We start from the raw sequence: 25,243 nt of genomic DNA on the forward strand, positions 1-25,243 counted from the left end.
GAGGAGGATTAGCAGCAGATGTTGCTCAGGGCTAATCTTCCTCAAAAAAAAAAAAATTCTCTTAACATGGCAGTTTATACCAAAAGAGAAAAATGAGTAAGCTATGGATTTATTTACTTTTCAATATACATCTTAAACACTCTGTAAAAATACTAACTTTTAAAGCACAAACATCAATTTAGCTGCATTTTTCTTCTGAAAAAATTACTTACTAATCTCACTTTAATATATTTAATATTTATTACAGTCAGAAGAATCTATACAACAGAAAGGATTTAAATGACAAAGAAAAACCTCTTCATTGATCTATCCTTTTATGTAATATTCTCTTGTACTTAGTAAAAGCAACCATCCAGCTATTTCTTAAGAAATTGTCAGCCACTAAATATTCTCCACAGAACTTGTGAGGGATCAGAATTTGCCACCCCAAAATGTGTCTCTTTAGCTTTATTATTTTTAAGAACAAAATACTCAGAAAGAAACTTTGACCTCCCCCCAACTGCCTAAAAGAATTTAAGATAGAAGGGCTGCTCTGGGAAGCTGCTAATACCACAAGATGACTATAGAATAAAATAAACTAGGTGCAGTAGACAGAGAGGAAACTAGCAAGGCCCATTTAATCAAAGTCCTCTCCATGTCCCATTGTCTTTGCAAGGCATGGCAAACATTTGTTCACCAAACACTTGCTTTTCTATCTCCACATGAATTGCCTTCCTCCTTGTTGAAGTCCCAAACCACTAGCCCCAACATCCTCCTTTGTCTTTAGCTGAAGATGGTATTTAAGGTGGTGGCTTCAGCCATTCTGGTAAGTTACTCAGTTTTCCTGGGTTTCTCCCATGTCTACATGTTACAAAACTTTGTTTAATTTTCTCCTGCTATTCTGTCTCAAGTCAATTTAATTATTAGACCAGCCAAAAGAACCTAAAAAGGGCAGAGGAAAATTTCTTCCTCCCCCACAAACTTAAAAACCTTGGACTCATAGAGATGCCTACAAACTAGTCAGGGAAGCTCTCCGGTTCTCAAAATGCATCATAAGTGGACAAAATACACGTGTGTAGTAAGCAAACTGTCAAATGATCTGCTGTTTAAATCACCCTAACTCAAAGGAAAATATATAATTGTGAAGAATTTAAAATAATATTCTTCTAGCATTTTAGTTTACAAAACACTTTTCACATAGATTACCAACATCCCCACTTTCTTTACAAGGTAGGAATTATCATGCCCATTTTCCAGATGAGGAAATGGCTAAGCTTGAGAAGCCACAGCTTGTTAAAGGTGGACCTAGAACTTTTTTTAAGATTGGCCCTGAGCTAACATCTGCTGCCAATCTTTTCTTTTTTCTTCTTCTCCCCAAAGCTCCCCAGTACCTAGTTGTATATTCTAGTTGTAGGTCCTTCTAGTTCTGCTATGTGGGACGCCACCTCAGCGTGGCTTGATGAGCGGTGCTAGGTCTGTGCCCAGGATCCAAATCGGCGAAATTCTGGGCCGCCAAAGCGGAGTGTACAAACTTAACCACTCGGCCATGGGGCCGGCCCCTGGACCTAGAACTTGAACTCAGGAACCCTGCCTCAATACACTGGGCACTCTGTACCATTCAACCAGATGGAACGCCACTGCACCTTCAGTGCTATCAGACAACGACATTCACAGGTGAGCAGGAGGGAAGATGGTCTCAGCTCAAACTGGCATGCTGCAAATGAACTTTTATAATAACATTCACAGGTGAAAATGACAGCTAAGGCACTACAATCACAGGATGCTACTGTTCAACCATTTGACGGCACAATTCCAGAGATAGCAAGTGAAACTTGCCAACAAAACACATACGAGAAGATACTTTGGCCGAGAACAGAAAGATTGTCTGCACATATAAATGCCCCTTCTCAGTCAATTACATTTATGTTGATGGTTCAGGTTGCAAGTATCATTCTCAGTTGCCCAATGTTTCAGACAATGTATTTGCTGCTCTGGGTCAGGGAAGACTATAACCTAGTTAGACCTAGTGGCCAAAATGTGGTAGCATAAATCAAGGCACTAAGGATGTGGACTCACATCAAAATATAAGAAATCTTCTCAGAGTAAAGAGCCATAGCATAGAAAAGGTCTGGAACCGCAGGGAGGGCTGTGTCTTCTACATCTTCAGTGCTGGACCCCTCGTGGTGCTGGGCAGACACCAAGAAGAAAGCCCGTGCTGGAAGTCAGCAGCACAAGAGAAAGACGAGGATGCTCTGGAGGCAGACTGATCTGTGCCCCAACACTCCTCTCCCCACCACGTCCCAGCTCTCGGGCCCCCAGCACAGCGCCAAGCACACAGAGATTACAGAGGGTATGTAAACTGGTTCTAGTGCTTCCCTTACATAAATATGGGCCCATAGCTTTGCTTTGTTGACTTACTTTCATGAATCTGGGGAGGAAACAATAACCAGACTTATGGGCTTTATGAATGTGGCCAAATGAACTGAGAAGTTTTCCACTCAAACTGTGAACGTACCAAGACAGAGAAGAACGAGACTGAAGACAAAACATTTCCCTTCCAGATTATACATTTCTAGCTCCCAGCTGAGGGCCAAGCTCAACAAACATTAAGTTACTAAATTAGGCTCTATTAACCAAGTTTGCCGCCTATTAAGGTTTGCCTTGGGTGAATTACTAAACCATGCTAAGCCACGGGATCCCTATCTGCAGAATAAAGAGGACTCTGTCATCCCAGGATGATTGCAAAGATTAAAAGAGCTAATACATGTGATGTGCCTGGCTCTTGAACCCAAAATTAGCACTCAATAAACAGTAGCTCTTACAATTGTATAATACAAAACAATGTTCATAAAAAACTAACAAGTTAGTATCCTAAATGAAACAGTCTTATTTTATTTTGTTTTACTTTCTAAGAAGAAAGGGCTGACTTACGCTTGGAGAAAGATGATTGCTTTAAATTAAATGCTTATCAACTAAGATAGATAGATGATAGATTGATGGTAGCTTTGATTGATAGATAGACAGATACATAGACAGACAGACAGGCAGACATCAGTTATGAGAAAACTATCTAAGAAAGTTTAAATTAAATCCACTGTGTAAGGAATAAAATGGGACTTACACCTCGGTACTCTCAAAATATATACCTCACCACTCAGTAGTAGGATAAAGATAAACATCTGTAAAAAAATCTTATGACTACAAAATATTTTTGTCTTATTTTGTTCAAAAACACCACATTCAAAGATGTTCAGAATTAAATTGATAAAATAAGGATTAGCTGTGATTTGATTTCTTAGTAGTTTATCATTACTGAATTAGTAGTAATTCACAGATAAATTTCCAGAAAAAAATAACACCTCCACTGTTTTGAAAGGAGTTTCACTCATTTTTAGACTCACTATTAAAACTCACTGCTGGGGCTGGCCCCGTGGCATAGCGGTTCTTGCACTCCGCTTTAGCGGCCCAGGGTTCACCAGTTGGGATCCTGGGCACAGACCCACGCATCGCTTATCAAGCCATGCTGTCGAAGGCGTCCCACATATAAAGTAGAGGAAGGTGGGCACATATGTTAGCTCAGGGCCAATCTTCCTCAGCAAAAAGAGGAGGATTGGCAGCAGATGTTAGCTCAGGGCCAAATCTTCCTCAAAAAAAAAAAAAAAACTCACTGCTGAGTAGTGATGGCCAAGTAGCTTGTTACGGACCTCCCTCCCACCTTGTATACACTAAGAACAATTTGAAAAGCTGGACACACACACAAAATAATCCATTTGAAAGTCTCAGTGAGCTAACAAGACAGCCAGGACCTAAGAAGTAAAGACATCTTAGAGAAAGGACATAAACTAGTGAGTTTGATAGTCTTTGAAGCTGTTTCTCTCAAGGAATTTGCCAGTTTCTAGGTGGTACAGAGCCAAGAGGCTAACAGGCCAAGCAGAAAGCAGCAGCTAAGAGGCTGGAAACCAGCGTTGAGTTTTTGGCAGTCTGAGGGGGTTGGGGGGAGGCCAAGGAGGAGGGAGTTGTGCAAACACCCAGATTTCCAGATAAGACCCTGGAAAGGCTATACTTTAGAAATTAGGGCAAGCTGGAAATAGGCAAGTTCTCACAAAGCCCAAAACCTAGCTTTCACCTGCTCAATCCCAGAATGGACTAAAATAACATAACTCCACACCAATGCCTGCAAGAAAGCAAATCTCTGAGGGAAAATAAAATCATGCAGAGCCTCAAGTTATCGCTTTGATTTTTCATACACAATGTCCAGCATTCAAACAAATTACAAGGCGTGCAGACAACTATTAGCGTACTGCTGAGTCCTTGCTGAAACTGACCCATAGAGGCCTTGTAACTCTCCAGCCTGAAATTCCCATTTAAGGATGAATCAACTCAGACTTATGAGCTAACAAGGCAGGAAGGGCCAAAACCTTGCTAGTCAAATGGAAAAGGTATATTCAAGAATGTAGCTGGTCTGGCCCCTGGAGCATCTCAGTTTTACATTAAAAAAAAGTAACAAGTTGCAAGCAACTTTATCTGCCCTACTAACTAAAGCAAAGCCACACTGACTCAACGGGGCCCTCGATTCACAGATTTCCTAAATGGCTGGGCCTGGTTCACTGATGGTTTGGCTAAGGTGAAACCCAGTGGTATCCACCAAGAAGCTGTGGCTACTCAGCCACAGTGTCAGCCATGCAGAAGCAGAAGCAGATGCCGCTGAAGACGAAAGAGATCCTTCTTTGGAAACAGGAACCTGGGAACAAACCACGTCTGCCGACTGAACTGTGGGGAACACTCACATAGGTGCCCACAGGAAGGGGTGCTTCTCTGCTGGGACCGACTGAAATCAAGCTGCTGTTGGAGCCCGACTCTGTCTCTAACGCAGAGGCTACCACTGCAGGGCAGACTTGTGACTCCTGCCTAAAGCTGACCCATTGGTCTCACAACAGGAGGGGCCACGTCACCAGGTGTGTTACCCCCTCCCACTCCCGGCAGATCGGCTACATCAGACCTTTGAACCCCTCTCGGCTATCAGTGCTGCCTCACCACTGTTGATATTTTTTCAGGTTACTGATCAGCTGTTTCCAGCCACACCATTGTGGCCCGTGAAACTGATCTGAGTATTCGACAACGGACTGACTGTCTAGCTCTCTCTCTCCCTCATTCCCTCCTGGTCCATACACTTTAGGAAGCCATTTGATCACTGAATGCAGGTGTTCCCAGAAATGGGCCATCCCTTCGTGGCCACTTCCCGAGTAATGATCAGGACAAAAGGGGGGAAGGATAGGGAATGATAGGGATCTATTCTGACAACTGAGGGTTCTGTCTTCACCTCTGCTGGGCAGGAGGCATTTTTCCTTCCCTAACAGCACCTCCAGGCCAGCCTCGTTGACACACTCTCCAAGTGGCAGCATAGCTAAGAGGGCATCAGGGATTCAAGTTTAACTCTGGTTAAGTTCTATAAAAGTGTCCTTGTCCCTTGTGCACCTGACCCTTCCAGATGAAAAGTATAGGTGTGACTAGGGGGTGATTAGAAAAATCGTGAAGTTAGAGCTGCTGGGATGGGACATCCAGGTTTCGTGGATAATACTGCCATGAACATTCTTGTACAAGTCTTTGGTGCATATAAATGTACGCGTTTCTAGAGGAAGGGCAACTACCCAGCAGCTTGGGAGGGAAGACCTCAGACCCCAGTATGGTGAAAATATTAATAGCTTGATGAATACACAAGATATCTCAATAATAACATCTACCACACCCACCAAACTTTCCATGAAACTCCCTCACCCATGGCCCCTGCTGTGTGACAACCAGCCCATGGACTGGTCAGAGATGGGTGTTTTGTCTAGCTCCAGAATGTGAACCAAGATTCTCTCTCCCAAGATACAAGCCTGAATATACTGAGTGAATAAGAGATGTTGCAGTGAGAACTGAAGCAGAAAAAACAAAGAGAACGGGGCCACAATATGTTGAGTCAGGACCACGAGGGGCATGGCAGCCTGAAGTTAGGGGAAACAGAATAAGTAGGTCACAATAAAGGCAGCGCGAGACTCACCCTTATATTGCCTAACAATATTCCCACTGGCCCCGTGCCACACACAGAAGCGACCATTATTCAAGACAACTTGAGTTCATATCTCTCCCCTGCAATCAAAAGGGCTTAAAGCAAATAATCATACAACAGAAACCGATTACCCCGAGAAAAGTTTAGCAACACTAGAAAAAGCACACTACACACTTGATTAATGAAATCTTAGCAAATGCCTTAAAATAACTTCGACTAGCTGCTGGGTTTCAAAATTGATTTTGCAAGATGGATGAAACATTGGTTTATGGATGACGTCCCAACTGTTGCAAAACTATGCAAAATACAGAGTGACAAGAAGCATTAATGGCATCAGAGAGGAAGCACTCATTTTTGACTCTAAATAAGACTCTTCCAGCTGCACAGCTGGAAGAATTTGGTAAATGGACTTCAATAAAGAAAAGAAGATTCTTCAGTGAGAGAATCATCAATAATATAATTTCCCCTAGAGTGAGATCAGATCATGAAAATACCTTCACACCATGATCATGGTTAAACAACCGAGCACAGATTTCTTTTCTTTAGGATTTAACGTGCTGGAACTTACTTAAAAGCTAATTCTGCCACCTTTACAATTACTTATAATGTATATATACGTTCCTTTATAATGATATCAAAGAAACAAAAGGATGATGAGCATTATAACACACACCGAAACACAAACACATTACAAATTCTTTCCAAGATCATTCTCTTCAGAGCTACACGTAGCGCAACCTTCAGCGCCAAACAAGGGATGCCAAAAAGGAAAAACTTCCCTATTTACAAGTGAAATAATATGATGTCTGGGACTTTCTTTAAAATAGTCTAGAAACAAAAAAAAGCAAGCACGCATACAGGGCAACAGAGAGAACAGGAGAGCAGAAGGTTGAAGACCGCTGAAGCTGGTGATGGGTATTGGTGTTGCCTGAACTATTCTATTTTGTGCATGTTAAATTAAAAGTGTTTTTTTAAGAGGAAGGAAGGAAAAAACTTCCTAAGTGACCCTAGTAATGAAAACAAAAAGAAGGTCAAAGAAGAATTATACTAGAGAGGAGGTAATAAAAATACGAGCTGATGGGGTCAGCCCCAGGGCCGAGTGGTTGGGTTCGCTCACTCTACTTCAGCGACCCAGGGTTTCGCTGGTTCGAATCCTGGGCGCAGACATGGCACCGCTCGTCAGTCAGGCCAGGCTGAGGCGGCGTCCCACATGCCACAGCTGGAAGGACCCACAACTAAAAATATACAACTGTGCACTGCGGGGCTTTGGGGAGAAAAAGGAAAAATAAAATCTTTAAAAAAATAAAAAATACGAGCTGATAAATGCACCGACGGTTCGTGAGCCAGGCCCTGTGTGAAGAGCTCGGCAGGGACCATTGCCCGTGCATCTCACGACAGCCCAGCGAAGTAGGTGGGCTCCTGATCCCCGTCTTGGGGCAGGGGTCCAGGCTTAGAAAGAGAAATTGCTCAAGATGAGTATCTGGTAAGGAGCTGAGTCAAGACTGAAACCCCCATAGTTTAACCCCTGAACTGAACCACACACAGTACTACAACCTGACCTGGAAAGTGATATTCTTAAAGTTAAAGGAAAGATAATTCATATTGGACACGAGCGGCCTCTGATTCCTATGTATCATGACTTCTGTGACGAGTTACAATGCTATACAATGAGCCCTAGGCCAGGTTATCACCTCCCCATTCCCACATCACTAGCCCCAGGAAACCTCCTCGCCTTCCCATTGTCCCTCTATTTGATAGCACCAACCCTACAGTTTACATTACTCACACGAATGGCATGGACCCATAACTTCAGTTCAGGAAATGAATCACGCATTGATTAAATCAGACAACGACTAAAACATTTCAGGAACCTGAAAAGAACGCAAAGTACCAGTTACCAGAGTCCCTCAGATCCTTGCTCTTTCCGTCATCATAGGTCTCTGCCATGTCATGCTGGTAAGGATGGGAAGAGCTAATAAAAGAAACTGAGGCCTACATTTTAAAAAATAAAGCACCAGGGCCGGCCCAGTGGCATAGTGGTTGAGTTGGCATGCTTCATTTCAGCCTGGGCTTGCAGGTTTGAATCCTGGCCTCAACCCAGCACCACTCGCCACGCCAGCTATGGCGGCATCCCACATAAAGTAGTGGAAGATGGGCACAGATGTTTGCTCAGGGCCAATCTTCCTCACAAAAGAAAAAAATAAATAAATAAAGCATCAAAAGATCGATAAATTTTATTTTTAAGCATAGCTTTTTTTAACATCGCTTTATTTGTATCTTCTCAGATCTTATGAGAATTCTAACTTCGATAACTTACTCTACTCTGATGCTGTAAGTTAACTTCTATAGGACTCACCAACTTTCTGTCTCATTTCTTCCTTTACAGCTCAAAAAGAAAAGAAATATTATTTAAACTTGTTACTTTTTTTCTGCCTTCTCCTTAAAAGTATATTTGGGGCATTTTGCATTCACTGTGAGGAATTGTAGGAAAAATTATTTGAATCCTTATTTTTCATTGAATCCTAAGTTTTTCAAGTACCAACAAAAAGGAAAACTGAGGACATGTACCTTCTGCATCTCTGCTCCACCTACTGATACCAATGTTTTCGGCAAGTAAAAAAAAGAAAAACTTGCTACTATTTTTTCCCCTAAATATACACACAATCATACTTGAATCCTTGGGTAAAAATGCTAAAATATACCCTGGGGTGGAGCCAAAATAATGTTTCATAACTTCTCAATCAGCTGAAATTAGAAAATTACACCAATGGAAATATAATGAGTAATTCTGGAATAATGGTTAATTTTTAGAATAATGGCCAAATGTATAAGATAACCAAACATTTCCCACAGTGTTATATTGATACCTAACAAATACCATCTTTAGTTTCATTTAAATATTAACTAAGATTTTATTATATACAGTCTTAAACTAAGGTAAACTAATTTCAGAGAGTAATTTATACTGTGATTAACTTAACAGAAGCATTTCACATCCTTAGTCCTGAAAAATAAAACTCCCCAGATTGTAGACAGATTGGATTTCCAACTCATGAAATGATAATGATACAAATAAAACCTGTAAATTCAAACATATATAACTGCACAACAAATATTTAATGACAAAAGATAAACTCAACACACACACACACACACACACATATCCCTTTCTTGTTGGACAAACAAATAGGCACAAAAACATAAAGTTACTTTAAAATTGGGAAAATTAGGATTTAAGACCTGAGTAAATCCATATTGTTTTGCCAATCTGGCTTATTTCATTACAAAATAATCTTAAAGACTATATTCCTCTATTCCACAAAATTAAAATTATATTGACTGTAGCATGGATGTTTAATTAAAAATATGGACAAAATCAGCTTAAATATATAATCTGCCTTAAACAAACAGCATATCAACAATTGTTTTAACAGACTATTAGCATTTGCTCGCTGAAAGCAGAAACATTTGGTTATCACACATGCTTTAGGACTTACCATCACCCCGTGAAAGGAAAATATCTCTAATTTTTAATTAAAGGAAAAAAATTATTCTATCACACTACAAATATTTTCCATCATTTAATAGTGCGTTTAGGTATCATTTTTTAAAACCCATGGAAAAAATACTTGTCACAATAAAATGCATTTTTACATCTGTCACATCAAAGATGTATTTTTCTATGTTGAATTCTTAACAATAAGTACAGTAATATAAATAGTAAGGTTTAGTGTAGCCAAAATTAAACTAAATTTTTCTAATCCATAAATTATTTTTCTCCATTAACTTTAAATGGAAGAACAATTACAAAGTTCAAGGAATAAATCACTTCTCTTCCTTAAATTATATTTTTAAACTTTTTATAAGATTTAGCACATATTTTTAGTCCATTTACCCTTTATTTGTGTTCAACGAGCAAAAGTTGAACAAAAATATTGATCTGGTTGTGGGACATCAATTAAAGATGAACTAGAATGAAATCCACAATCCAGAACCAACTCCTCTGCTTGCAGTCAAGTTAGGGAGGCGAGCATGACTGACTAGCAATGAGGTGACAGGGGAAATCCCATAACCTTTCACCTCTGTAAAATTAAATCAACATGTTTAATTCAGCACAAATATGACAATCATCTACTACTTCAAACCTCCAGAACTAAGGAGATATTTTCCCCAAAAAACAACTGAAATCAGGCTGAACACAACACTTGACACTACCAGGAAAACAGGGATGAAGATGGCTTTGTTCCTAAACGTCTCTCCTGCTAGTCGGCAGGACAGATACGGCCACTTAAACTGACCAGACTAGCTGAGGTGTGTCCTTGCACCCTAACTACAAGTATTTTTAAAGATCCCTATTGAAGGAAATGAATGTTTAAAAATAAATTTCGTTTTTCTTTGAAAATGTAATGGTCTGCAATCGTATTTATCAAGAATTGCAACTGCCCTGTAAACCGTTTTCTAAGAGAAATAAGAATAAACAAAACAGTGATTCACACACTACAACCCCAACCCCCATCCCACCCAGATTTCAAATTTCCTGAAGCTCAGGGGCCTTAAATGGCCTCCTTAGTAAGGCACTCCTCACGGTTATTCAGTCGTCATACCTGGAGCTGGACTTTGAGCATCTCCCTAGAACTCTGAGCCTCACTGTTGGCACAGGTGAAAATGAAAAAGTAGCACCGATCTCCAAGAGCCAAAGTAGATTCAAATTAGACGAGATAAAGGAGGCTAACACTGACCGGGCATACAGAAGGTAGCCACCAAATGCAAATCCCCTTCGCCCGTAAACACTGTCACCTGGAATGAAAGGTAAGTTTTTCATTTTCCATAAATGGAGCTTTTTTAGAAAGAAGAACCAGCAACTCACATTTGGAGAAGAGGAACACCATTTAAAAAAATTTTTAACTGAACTTATTTTGATTGTATCACCAATTATGATCTCTAAGAAGCAGCCACTATGGAAGGCTGAAAAGAGAGCCTTGCCATCTCCCAAGGATTTACCAACGTGAAATCTCAGGCCACTGTAGAAAAAATGGATCAACGCAAATATTCCTTCAACCTAGGCATATTTGGAAAGTGGAAAACACCTTTCTTTCTTCTTCTTAACTGGAAACAGTTTAAGACAAAGAAGTAAAACCAAAGAAAAACGTTTTTTCTCTTGTCAACCAACTAGAATTAGTCTTCTTTTTATTTCTTTTCTTTTTTAAGGAAGATTGGGCCTGAGCTAACATCTGTTGCCAATCTTCCTCTCTTTTTTTCTCCCCAAAGCCCCAGTACATAGTTGTATATCCTAGTTGCAGGTCATTCTAGTTCTTCTCTGTGGGATGTCTCCACAGCAAGGCTTGATGAGCAGTGCTAGATCTGCGCCCAGGATCCAAACCAGCGAACCCCGGGCCTCAGTAGCACAGCGTACAAACTTAACCACTTGGCCACAGGGCAGCCCCTAGAAGTATTATTTAGACGAAGCAAACCAATGCCTCTTTTCTTCTTATAACTTACCTAAAAACACAATTTATTGGAATTTTAAGATTATTTGAAGGAGAGGTAGAACTTAAACTGGCAAGAATGATTATAGGCATCTTACGATAAGAATTACATCAACTATAGTAACTGTCAATGACATTACAGTACGCCGCCCTCCAGACAATGATGTTGCTATAGGTTTGGCACCTGCTGACCTAACTGATTTATCAGGAGGTCCACTTCAATCACCACTTGTCCTTAGCTTCTCGGATGCAGTATTTATTACAGAGACTACTAACTTCTAAATCTTGTGAAATTGTCTTTCATATCCTCTACACAGCAAAAAGCTCGCACTGTCTGTTATAACCTTAGAAATAGGAGATGTCATTATTGGAACGTGGAAATCATCTTAGCCAGACTCTTAATCTTTCTATATTAAGAAACAAATTTCATTAAGAGAAAAAAAAAATGGAAACATTAAGAGATTAGCCTACAGAAGTCACACAGAAATGGTAGAGGAAACCTATTCTGCCTCCCTAAGTCCTGCTTCAATCCTTGACCTTCAGCTATGTTTACGAGGTTGCTGGAGATAGTTATGAGGAAAGTCCCAGAAGCATCTGTGGAGAAGCAGACCTCGAGACGGTCCCTGCTCAGTGCCTCACATCCGCCCCCAGCCCAGCCAGTTTCATGGGTCCACCACTTCCGGTGATAGGATCTGAGCACATCAGTAACACAAATTTTCGGGAAGGGGACCCACTGCATAAACTGTAGATTTAAGGTACAACGTTTCTTTTTGATCTTGTCTTCGAGGTTTCTTCTTAATTCTTCAAACACACCAGACAGGCAGTGCTGGAGAAAAGCATCAGTCAGCTGAGCTAACCCAAGTCACAGAAGTGTGCCTAACAAAAGACAAAATTTGACAGGTTTCCCCATCCACCTCCTAATCCATTTAAAAATGCTTGTTCTCAACATCTCAGTTTTATCTACCACCACCGAAGGTTCTAATTTGTAACCTCATAGAGATGTATAAAATGACTGAGAAATACTCCTAACTTGTATGATGACAAACAGAGAAAAATTTTTTTCATAAGATGACCTGTTTAGGACTTCCATTAGAAAGTGGCACGTAAGTCAAACTATTCGGAGGTTACATTTCTCTATGAAAGTGTGGTCTAAAGAAAACTGTCCTGAAGATAAGAGTCTGGATATTTTCCAAGTAGAAAAATGTTGGTTGTCATATAATGTTAACTGGTCAGCCAGCCATATACGTTGCAACAGGTAACAATTCCCTGCTCCCAGCTCAAAAAAAAAGTGGTTGTCTCCTGATATTAGTATAAATACAAAGAGAAAAAATAATTTGGAATTGTCAATGACACATATTCAGAGAAATTGCACATACCCTATTTTATTGTAGAAATAATAACACTTAAAAATCGATTAGTTTTGACTTCTGTGGGGCTTTGGAACACATAACTTAAAAAAAAATCTCACCAATAGAAAATGGAAAAAAAATAGATCCTGAAAAAAATCTGTTTCCTCAAAACCCCTCTCCTGCTCTCAATTTAAATTCTAAACTGCATGGCAAAACTTAACCTTATACTCCCAGTATCTATATCTACAAAATTGGAAATCAGTTTTTCAAATGACCCTCAACACACCCTCAAAAACCAAAGGGCACGTGTTTTAAATTTCAGATCTACAAGCGTTATACCAAGATTTATCAGTTGTCTGTTAATGATTTATAGTGAAACCAAAGTGAAAAAGAAATCAAACTTCTAGCTGATCTAGTTTTAACTCCTCTTAATTTTACACGCTGTTTTATAAGCCCCAAGGGGTTATTTAGGCGTCTTATTCATCGTTCCATCGCTAGCGCCTCCCACAGCCGCCCTCGTTGGTTTGCAACAGAAGCTGTTTGGTCTGACTTGCACGGAAAACTCAGCTGTGAAATATTTTTATGCAACAGCAAAGACAATCGGCCTCTTTTTTTCAAGGCAGAGATCTAGAAGCGAAGTGAGAACATTTGGGAGCATAAAATTAGTCTGCTTTAACTTTAATAACCAAATGGTGATTGAAAAAAATACAGATTTCGCGTTTGCCGGAATGAGGGGCGGGAGTTACTAAATCTAGAGGGTTTTTTCCTCCCTGAGTACGCACATAGCAAAACTAATAAAATTATTACTGGGAGTAAAAAGGTCACATTCATTTTCAAAGCAGTCATTTAAAAGTACACAGAAGCGTTCTTTAAAAATGCCCACATGTTTAAACACAGCAGGAATGTGGCCACCAAATATTAATTCTGAGGGAAATGGATACACATTTACCTTCCTAATTAGACCCAGCAGGTCAAATATTAGCAAGGTAAACTGACATAAACCACAAAGACAGATTAAAAACGGCCAACAGAAAGTGCCTGTCCGTCCCGGGAGCCCCGCTCATTCCGTGCACAGCAAGCAGGCAAAGAAACCTACACGCACCCGCCGGGTAAGGGAGAAACCAAACTTTTCCAAATAAGTTAGTTCCGTCTTGCCAATCTAAATCCAACAGGTGTCAACACACGTCACCACACTAAATCCTTCCAAACAAGGTCTAGAGAAGCAATGGATGGTTAGCAATGAAGCCGACCCGGTCCGACCCGACCTGATCGCTTTCACGGTCGTGAAAGAAATAAAGCCGAGCCCCTATTCCAACTGATCACAAGGAGATGGGGGAAAGGGGATGGAGATGCAGAGGCGCGTGGAGATGTCCTGCCACTGAGGCCGCAGGGGGATCTCGGATCTCGGAGCACGGTCCCTACGTTCGGTCGAGCCCTGGACCTGTGGGGTTAGAACAGCTAAGAAGCGCAGCGGCCGGAGGCAGGGGGACGGGGGAGTGAGGGAGGGCGCGTGGTACCTGCTTGTCCAGCGCTTCCCGGGCGCTGCCCGGCCCGGCCCCGGCCCTGGGCGGCGCGGGCGCGCGCTCGCAGCTGCAGCCCTCCAGGAGGTACATGCCCGCCGGGCGGCCGCTCTGCTCGCCCTCGAAGTAGAAGAGCACATTCTGGTAGAGCGCGAACCACTTCTCGTGCCAGCGGCTCGCCTCCGCTGCCTTCTTGCTCAGGAAGCCGCGCTTGGTGCCCTCCTTGCGGGCCAGGAAGGCCAGGTACAGGGCGTGCCCCTCGTTGTAGCGCACGCTCTTCTGCATGGTGAGGGCGCGGGGGGCTCAGCGCTGCCTCGCCGCCATCCCCGGCCGGCTCCCCGAGGGCGCGCCCGCCGCGGCCGCCGGCCCAAGGGCGCCCCCTGGCCTGACGCAGCGCCCAGGGCAGCCCGCCGGCCTCCGGGGCGCGGCGCGGCGCTGCGGGGTCCGAGGGGCGCCGGGCTGCGGCCAGGGCACGGGCTCGGCCCGCCCGTCGCCCTCCGGGCCGAGCCGAGCCCAGGAGCCCCCGGCGCCCGCGTGGAGGGAGGCCGGGGAGGGCGCGGGGCCGGCCGCCGCTTCGCGCAAAGTTGCGGGAGCCGGAGCCCCAGCGGCGGGCCGGGGCGCGCGACGCGCGTCTGCCGGATGAGGACTGTCCTCGGGCAACTCGCTCCGGGAGACAGAAGGTAAACCGTCACGTGGGAGATCAGCTGTAATCGGCTTCAGACCGACTTAAAGGGCAGAGTCGGCGCGGCGGCCGTGACGGCGGCGCAGCCCGCTCCCGCGGCGCGCCGCCCGCCCTCGCCCGCCGGCCCGGCCGCCGCTCTGCGCCCCGGAGCGCGGAGGTGGGCGCGCGGCGACGGCACCCAGCCGCTCCCACCGCGCGGCCGCACACAGGCAGTGCACACACAGGCTCACATTCGCACAAATACACACTCGCGCAACGCTCACACTCATACAGACAAGAGGATGCATACACACAGTCACAAACGCACACTCATACACGCAGATACATTCACGCAAATACACTCACACAACGCAATGCTTATACACAAAATTCTGCGCTCACATTTATACAAATACATCCACAATGTGCACTCCTACACACAAAAATACAAACCCATATACAAATACACACTTCCACAGGCAACTACGCACGCACACTGATACGCTCACCCAAACACACGTTTACACACACAAACCATACACTCAGCCAAACTCACACAAGCACACAACATAGACACATGCACACAACAACACTCATACAAACTACACACAAATACACACCCATACACAACACATTTATACTCACACATTCACGGTCAAACACATTCACACAGGCAAATAGTCATACACAAACATACACACAAGAACACACATACACGCATGAGCACAAATGCACAAACACATTCACTCAAATATATAAATACAGACTCATACACAAGCATTTGCAAACATACGAATACACATTCATGCAAATTCTTACACTTTCACGAACCCACTCACACATACAACACACTCACCTGCCACATCCACGCACTCACACCATCCCTGAATGCGTTTCCATGGCAGTGGGTGGAGTCCCAGGATGGCTTTGCATAACCGGCAATCTTGACTTTTCCGCGCGTACTTGCACAGTTGCATTTAAAGCTCAAGGCGAGGGTTAGTGAGAGCCGTTCCCCCGTTCCCAGGAAGGGATAAGATGCTGCTGGTTCCCTCTCAACGACCGAGATTTTTCAGGATTAAGATAAAAGAAACTAATTTTAAGCATGGAGTTTTCAACCGGAAAAAATACCCAAATAAGAGAGACAGGCTGCCCCGGGCAGAATCTATCCCAAGGGCCATGCTGTCAGAGGTTCAGCAGATACCCGTGCGGGAACTGGGAGTCATTTGATTAACAAATCTCGCAGGTACGGCCAGACAACCAAGACCCCTGCTATAAAATGTAAGCGGAAGAGAACTGATGTGCCCAACAGCAGTGGGAGAAAGCTCGTGAAATCCCCAGGGAGTGCCCGGTTCTGATAATGCTGTCTACGGGTTTTTTTTAATTCCCCTTAGTCACTTATAAAAGTGGTTTGCCATAAACTGTTTACTGTTAAAAATAAAAAATAATAATAAAATCCTTTTCTGGGCCATGAATCGGCGACAATACACCTGTCTTGTCCCGCTAGTTGTGTGTTCATAAAGTGGTAGCCCTGGGCTTCTGCCTGTTCCGTAAGTGGTGTTTTTGCAGAATATTTTAACTCTGCTTCGCTGAGCAGCTGAGCATTTTTCCTTTTTACCTAAAAAAAAAAAAAAAAACACTTTCCCTATTAAGAGCTATATGATAGGGAAATTGCCATTTGAAATTGCAGTGTGAGAACAGCGGCCATTTCTCTTTACATATTTTTGAATATCTAAGGGACAGTGCTGTGCTGATTTGGGTTAACCCAGATGGGAGCTGGCATTGTTCTTTAGAGCAGATACAAGGATAGAGACAATAAGTAAATGCGGACAAGCTTTTGAGCCAGCTTCTAGATGCAGAGGAGATGGCAGTAGCCTCAGGAGGCCTTTTATTTCCTTCTCTGTGGTCCAATCCCAGCTCTGAAAACCGCAAGCGAGTTGACACCTGCGTAATTGATGAGCTCCATTTTTGAGCGGAAACCATTAAGGATGCGAATTCAGTACCAAAACAGTTTTGCGATGAGTATTCAAATCTTCTAACCACTTGTGTTTTTTCGGATGTGAAACGTTCTTTTCCCCAATAAGCAAATGTCTCTGGAGTTGAGGCTAATTTCAGTGCTGACTTATCCTTCCTGACTACTCAAACGTCCTTTTGATTTCAACCACAGGAAGTATTCTTCTCAGCCCCTTGTTTGTCATCGCTTCCTACAGTGGAAGGTGGTGCAGCCGTCCTAGGCCCCCTGACAGTGAGAGAGAGGAGCTTGGTTTCCTCTGAAGTTTGGCTGGTGACCATTGTGGGTTTTAATTATGGAAATTCACTGCCAGAGCTATTTCTTGATCACCTGTGTACGTCCTCAACACTACATTTAGGTGACGCGGAGGACACAGAGAAAACACAGTGCCTCTGCCCCTGGGGCTCTCAGTCGACCAGGAACAGGCTGCTTCTTCCTGATTGCCTGCTTCCCCCAGGCACGGCTGCCTCCCCAATTTCTGCAACAGCCAGGAGGAGAACTCAGATGCAGGAGGCACACGAGTGATGCATAAATATTTTCTAAATTAATTTAATATTTGAATTGTTAAAGAGGGCACACACATTTGCAAATATTAGATCATTCTGCAAGATTGTAAGAGGTGGAACCAACCAGAAATCCCTCGACTGTCTCGACACTATCTCCTGTGAGTGTCTGATGGGCATGTGGGGGCCTCTAGCCTCCTTCATTCACATGGAAACTACAGCCTGGAATAGTGCCATCTGGAAACACAAAGAGCCAGGAGGTTATTATGTAAATGAGGATGCTTTTTCCCCAGCTGATCAAACAGGTTGGCAAAAAGGACTATGTTCCAGGTGGGTGGGAACAAGCTCTTCTGTGAATTCGTTGTTTTTCCCGCTTGCATTTCATGGACTCTTTCCTGAAGGGTGAGTTTAAGTTGATTTTCGGGGGCAGCAAAGCCTTTCTCACTGATAACGGTGAAAGTGTCCCCTTGCTTTTTTGTAGGCAAGTTGAGCGAAAAAAATGAGCGATGAACTGCCATATCTGGAAACTCTAATTACCACTTGTAGAGGGAGACATTATCTAGATAATCTGATAAAAAAAAAAGGGAGGGAGGGAAGGAGGGAGAATGGGAGGGAAAGAAAATTTTATCTGAGTTGTCCAACTATTAAGGTTGAGGAGGTGGGGGCAGAGAGCTGATTCCACACGTGTAGCACCTAATCTAGAGCTTTTCAAAACCCCTAACTCCTGCATGAGAGACATTCCAGGAGAGGGCTCTGCGGCAAAATGCCGTCCAGGAGTTAGGAAGAGGAGGACGGCAGATAGTGAGGGTGCAGCTGGCGAGCAGGGAGGGCCTGGTGGGTGTGGTGTCCCAGAAGCTAAGTGAAGACAGTGTTTCGAGGAAAAGGGAGTGATCAGCTGTAGCAAATGCTGTTCTGATGTCAAGTTAGATGCAGACTGAGAAGTGCCCGTTGAGCTTGACAATACGAGGATTGTTGGTGACTGTGACAGCCGTGGTTTCAGTGGTTCACACACACATTATATGTATTACACTCAAAATCCAGGATGAAAACGAAAATATTAGAGAAAACTGTATCAATGAACTTACATGTTCTGGACTTGGAAGCTCAAGACTTTGATCATCTCACTCTGAGCGGAGCCAGCTGTTAGCCCCTACAGGGAAGTGCCAGGGACATTCTGACACGAGTCAGGTCATCAGGTGCCCCTGGACCACATGCACCTGGGTGAGAAGTTCTGCCAGGTTTGGGGAAGACCCACTGCTGCAGAAGAATCTCCTAAGGGGAAAGACCCCTGCTTAAAACCTTGTCAAGGTCACACAACCAGTACTATAAGCCCTTGAATCCACATCTTGTCACGGTCACTGCCCATCCAAATGGTCACACAATGTGGCTTTCTGGCTGCTTAGGCAAGGAATCCCTTTATTGTGCTATCTAGCACCAAAGACCCTGAGCAGATTTTCTTGGTGGCTGTGTGTCATCATGCTGGCTTCAGTCTCTCCTCGTGCTGTGGGTGCAGATGCAGATGATGTAGAGCACAAGCTGCCTGCCTTTGCTTAGACTGGACTCTGAAAGTTTTGAAATCTGGGGGGTAGGAGTGGAAAACGAGTGGGGGAGGCTGTGGGAGAGATTTGAAAACTGCAACCGATTTTCTGTCTCCTTGGAGTTGAAGACTTGGATTCCCGTTTGTGCATGAGAAGAAGCCCTTGAGTGGGCACTTTAGTTCAGAAATACAAAGCAAAGCCCCTCTCGTCATTTGGAGGGAAAGCTGTGAAGGGATCCGAAGGCAGGTATTTTGGCTCAGAAGTCAGTGTTCTTTTGTAATACACGTTATTGTGTGCACAGCTACTCTGGGAAGAGACATTTCTTTATCTTCTGGCAGAGACTGGCCAGACATATAAATGAAAGCACTGCTCTTCTTTCCTGCATGGGGAGAACTATTTCCCAACCTCCCTGCCGTGGAACTGGCTTTGGACTAAGGGATGTGGGCAGACGTGATGGGCACCTCCTTGTAGATACAGTTATGATCATGTCTGCTCTCTGTTCTTGTCCTTGGTAGGAAGGATGTGGAAGTCATGTTAAACTCAGCAGGGCCACAAGATGGAAGGAGCTGAGGCCCCTGACTCGCTGCTTGGCTGGGAGCTGCCAGGAGCAGCCCAACCCTCATGAAACCGTGACATAGCAAAACATAAAATTGTGTTGTATTAAGCCACTGAGCTGTTGGGTTTCTTGTTACAACTAGTGTTAATTGCCCCAACTGATACATTTCTCTATGGATTTAAAGTACACTATACTACCAACTGTTCTTTGTACTTTTTAAAAACAGGCTTACTCTGGTATAGTTGACTCACAGTAAGCTGCACATATTTAAAGAATATTATTTGATAAGTTTTGACATACTTCTATAGCTGTAAAACCATAGCCACAATCAGAATAACAAACCTTTCTATCACCCCCAACAGTCTCCTCATTCCCCTGTGAAATTCTTCCCTTCTCACCTCTCCTTCCTCTCCATCCCCATGCAACCATTGCTCTACTTTGTCACTGTATGTTAGTTCGCATTTCCTAGAATTTTATATAAATGGATTCATACAATATGTACTCTTTTTGTCTGGCATCTTTCACTCAACATAATGATTCTGAGATTCATCCATTTTGATGAGTGTTATCAATAGGTTGTTCCTTTTCATTGCTGAGTAGTATTCTGTTATATGGGTACACTATATTTGTTTATCTCTTTACCTGTTGATGGACATCTGGATTGCTCTTTGGATTAACCCAAGGACACTAAGGTGTTCTCCTGTGTTTTCTTGTAGAAGTTTTCTGGTGTTAGCTCTTACAGTTAGCCCTATGATCCAATGGTGTGAGGTCTGAGTTGAGGTTCCTATTTTCACAGACGGCTGTCCTACTGTTCCAGCTCTATTTGTTGAAAAGATTATTCTTTCCTTGTGCAATTGCCTTGGCACTCTTGCAAAAATCAATCGGCTCTACATATGTGGGTATATTTCTGGACTCTATTCTGTTCCTTTGATGTGCATCTTTATATATATACAAATCTATATTGATGTATATCTTTACACCAACACACTGTCTTGATTATTTTAACTTTCTAAAAAGTCTTAAAATCAAGTGGTTTAAGATTTTCAGGTTGGGTCTTCTTTTTCAAAATTGTTTCAGCTATTTTAAGTCTTTTGCAATTCCATATAAATTTTAGATTCAGCTTGTAAGTTTCTACAAAAAAATCTTGCTGGGGTTTAGATTGGGATTGGGTTGAATCTATATGTCAATTTGAAGAGAACTGACAACTTGACAATATTGAGTCCTCCAATCCATGAACATGGTATATCTCTCCATTTGTTTAGGTCTTCTTTAATTTCTCCTAGCAGAGTTTTGTAGTTTTCAGTGTATGGTTCTTGCACAACTCTTGTCTAATTTATGTCTTAAGTATTTCATAGTTTTTGATGCTAGAGTGTCTTACCTGAGGCTGCTATAACAAAACACTGTAAACTAGGTGGCTTATCAACAACAGAAATTTTTTTCTCACAGTTCTGGAGGCTAGAATTCCAAGATCATGGTGCCAGCATGGCTGGGTTCCAGTGAGAGTCCTCTTCCTGGTTGCAGACGTCCAACTTCTCATTGTATTTTCACATGGCAGAGAGAGACAGAGAGAGCTCTGGTCCCTTCATTACCTTATAAGAGACCAATTCCATTCATGAGGGCTCAAGCCTCATGATCTAATTATCCCCATAGGCCACACCTCCAAATACCACCACACTGGGGATTAGATTTTAACATATGAATTTTGGGGGGGCATAAACATTCAGTCCATAACAATAGTAAACGGTATGTTTCAATTTATTTTCTGGTTGTTCATTGACAGTGCATAGAAATAAAATTTGGATAATTATCAAATAAAAATTTGATAATTTAAATAAGATTTTGATATCCTGATATGCTCTACAAACTTGCTATGTTCACTTATAAATTCATGTAACCTTTTCATTGATTATTTAAGATTTTCTACATAGACAATCATGTCATCTATTAATGAAGATAGTTTTATTTCTTCCTTTCATGTCAGTATATCTTTTATTTCTATTTCTTGCCTTTGCTATGGCCAGGACCTCTAGAAAAAATGTTAAATAAAAGTGGTAAGAGTGCATATCCTTGCTTATTCTTGATCTTAGGAGGAAAAAAATCAGTCTTTTCACCAGTAAGTGTGATGGTAGTTGTAGGTTTTCCATAGATGCTGTTAGTCAGGTTGAAGAAATTCCTAGCTATTCCTGGTTGGCAGACAGGTTTGTTTGTAATCATCATTGGATATTGAATTTTGACAGATGCTTTTTCTGATGTTCATATGGTTTTTCTTTTTTAATTATTCAGTATGGCAAAGTAATTGTTTATTTTTCAATGTTAAATAAACATTCCTGGGATAAACTCTAGTTCATCATGATGTTTTATCTACTGTTAATCCCATTCAGTGTATTTTTCATCTCAAACATTGCACATTTCATCTCTAAGAGTTTCATTTGGGTCTTTCTCTCTTCCATTTTCCTCCCCATTATGCTCAAGCTTTCTTCTACTTTATCGAGCATATGGGGTATATTTATAATGCCTCTTTTAATGCCCTTGTCTGCAAGTTTTGTCATTTGTGTCACTTCTGGGTCTCTTCTTATTGATTGCATTTTCTTCTTCCTCTGAGCCACATTTTCCTGCTTCTTTGCCATTTTTTGTTAGATGTCAGACATTGTGAATTTTACCTTTTGGGTTTTATTATTGTTCTTGCTGTGTTTATTTGTTGTAATATATTCCTTTAAATATTTTCGACATTGTTCTGGAACTTAGGTAACTTGAAAATGATTTGATCTGCATGAGATTTGCTTTTAAGCTTTGTTAGGTAGGTCCAGAACAGACTTTAGTGTCGGTTATATGGCCCACCCATCTGAGGACTCTACTCCATACCCCATGTGTTAGGAGACCTTTCCGTTCTGACTACTAGGAAGTGCTGTAAGCTCTGGGGACTTTTCCTCCTGCTTCTTTCTAGCGCTTCTTTTTCTGGCCTTTGTCATTTTCTCACATGCATGAGCTAGTCAGGACTCAGCTAAAGAGTGGAGGGAACCTTCTGCAGATCCAGAGTTGTCTCTTATGCAGCTGTCTCCCCTCCAGTCGTCTGTCCTGTGTTCTCTAGCCACTGGCTTCCCTGAACCCTAAATCTTGTCTTTTCAACTCAGTGAGGCCCCCAGGCCTTCTTTGGGTTCTCCCTCTCAGCGCTACAGCCTGGCAGCTCCCCTCAGGTTGTAGCTGGGGCACTACTAGGACTTGTCTCATTGGCTTCCTTCACTCGAGGATCAGAGGTCTTGACTGCCTGTGGTCCTATGTTTGAAAATCACTGTTTCATATATTTGTCCTAAGGTAGTTGTTTAAGTCAAGAAGCAGACATTCTGTCTTTGTCTTTAGAAGTTATTTGCCAGTTATTCACATGATGAAGAGTTACTGTTGCTGGGATATCTACAATGGAGACCACAGGCAGGAGCTTTAACCCTCACATGGGAGAGACTGAAAAGGAGCTGCCCCGAGCTTGGCAGGCATGCCCCATCGCCTGGACAACAATGTTCTCCTCCCCGAGGTGTGTTATTTAACACTGAGGACCACAGATGGCTCCTGGTGGACAGTTCAGTCCCATTAGAACCCCAAAGTGAGCCCCAGGAGGAGGGCAGGTGTTCTCCCCTAATGAGAGTGAATCTTCCTTCCGTGACATCATCCTGACAGAGGGTTGATTCTATGACCAGAAATGAGGACCGGGGAGAAATGGCAAGGATTGAAGGGGGAGAGAAACTCATTCTCCAGCAGGGAATGCCTGAGTCAGTCTCTGTGTTAACATCTGCATTCTCTGTTTTCTTCGACACCTCAGTTCTCTGTTATTCTGAGAAAATTAAAGAAAGGACTTATTGCATGCTTGGGATGGGTTAGTAAAGATAATGAGTGCTTCCCCTGCCCGCCTCCATCCCCACTGGACTGAGCGAGGACCGTGGCCCAGAGTTGCATGGAGGTGATTCCAGCCTCCAGGGGTAATGACAAAGGCCCCTGGGCTGGCGACTCAGTGAGAGGCTGGAGCAGGAGACCAGAGGCAGACCTCTCCCTGAACCCTCATAAAGAAGCACCCCAGTGGCCTCCTTGTGTAACAAGGAAACACGTTGAGATGGTGCAATTTCTACAGTCAACAGGACAGGGGCATGGAAACATGGTAATTAGTCTACATACTAATGGACTTGTTTCCTTATTTACCATCCCTGACTGTTGGTGCCTGGACATACTGTCACACACACACACACACACACGCACACACACATGCACACACCCACTGCTAGGTGAGCTAGCCCAGGTCCCATTGGCAGTGCACATGGATATCTTTTAAGTTGACTGAGATCAAAATGCTTTCCCCCAATACACAAAACAGCACATACACGCAGATGTGCAAAGAGAGTGGTTTTCAACCTTAGCTGCGCATTAGGATCACCTGGGAGCTTTCAAAAAAGACCAATGACTATGCCCACCGCCAGAAATTCTAATTCAAATTAGTCTGGGGTATAGCCTAGGCATCTGCATTTTCAAAAATGTCCAAGTAATTCTAATAGCCAGCTCGGGTTAAGAACCTCTGCCCTGGGCTTTTGAGGCCCATACCCCTAAGCTGTACAAAACCATCACGTCACCCAGGCCCGCACAATGGAACCACCTGTCTTCTTCCTCTTCATTTTCTCTCCTCTGCCAGGGTCCACTGCAGGCTGCCTGGTGACCACTGCTCCTCTCATCATTCTCTCTTTTCCTATTTGTCCTCACTCTGTCTCTTCCACTGGATTATTTCACCTGTACTCCTGTGCCGGGGGCTAAAAGGCTAACCTCCTGCCGCCATGGACAGCCAATCAGAGAGGTGCTTTCCTTCTTCGTGTCTACCTCCACAGCCAATCATAGAGGTGCTTTCCTTCTTCGTGTCTACCTCCACAGCCAATCAGAGAGCTGCTTTCCTCCTAGAAGGCAGCCTGGTCCACGGCAGCGCGCTGGCTATGAGATTCAGAGCCTTATCTTTCCCCTACAATCTGGTCTTCTTAGGGTGACCACCTTGTCCCAGGTTGCTCAGAACTTTCCTGGTTTTAGCACTGAAAGTCCTCCATCCTGGAAAACACTGCAGCCACCTACAAATGGAGGGTTGATCTCCCTAACTGTGGCTGTCAATGCATGACTTCTTTGTACCCAAGGGCTGTTTTCAAGCCCATTCAAGGTTCAAGTCCATCTGAGTAGTGAGGGTGGACGTGGCATGTTACCAGATGACCTAAGGCTTACCATGCTGTAGCTTATTATCAAATCTTGATGCAGTCAAATTTCCATAGTTTATTTTAAATGGTGAAATTGTCCTGTTCTGAGGTAGTAAATGCGTCAGTAAAAAACACACCGAGAGTGGCACATGTTTGCCTGAGTCAAGTAAAATGAGATTCTGTAACTGCTAGTTTTAGGTCTCAAGTAATATGGGAAGGGGCGGGCTCCGTGACCGAGTGGTTAAGTTCGTGCGCTCCGCTGCGCAGGCCCAGGGTTCGGATCCTGGGCGCGGACGTGGCACTGCTCATCAGACCAAGTTGAGACGGGGTCCCACTTGGCACAACTAGAAGGACCGGCAACTAAGATATACAACTGTGTAC

General features: G+C 43.2%; 1 protein-coding gene across 8 annotated transcripts in view; it reads right to left on the reverse strand.

Moving 5' to 3' along the window:
- RASGRF2 (Ras protein specific guanine nucleotide releasing factor 2) overlaps nt 1-15,927 on the reverse strand; it is a 222,075-nt gene extending 206,148 nt beyond the window's left edge. For 6 of the 8 annotated variants that reach the window (XM_044777914.2, XM_070517862.1, XM_070517861.1 and 3 more), the window contains exon 1: nt 14,384-14,813. In XM_044777914.2, the coding sequence (XP_044633849.1) occupies nt 14,384-14,671 (288 nt within the window). In that variant the 5' untranslated portion in view covers nt 14,672-14,813. Of the gene's footprint in view, nt 1-14,383; nt 14,814-15,903 lie in introns of those variants that run through there. The other 2 variants (XM_070517863.1, XM_070517864.1) reach the window with 2 other exon arrangements.
- Nucleotides 15,928-25,243: the final 9,316 nt, after the last annotated feature.

The sequence above is a fragment of the Equus asinus genome, chromosome 9, assembly GCF_041296235.1.
Source record: "Equus asinus isolate D_3611 breed Donkey chromosome 9, EquAss-T2T_v2, whole genome shotgun sequence".
NCBI classification, from domain to species: domain Eukaryota; kingdom Metazoa; phylum Chordata; class Mammalia; order Perissodactyla; family Equidae; genus Equus; species Equus asinus.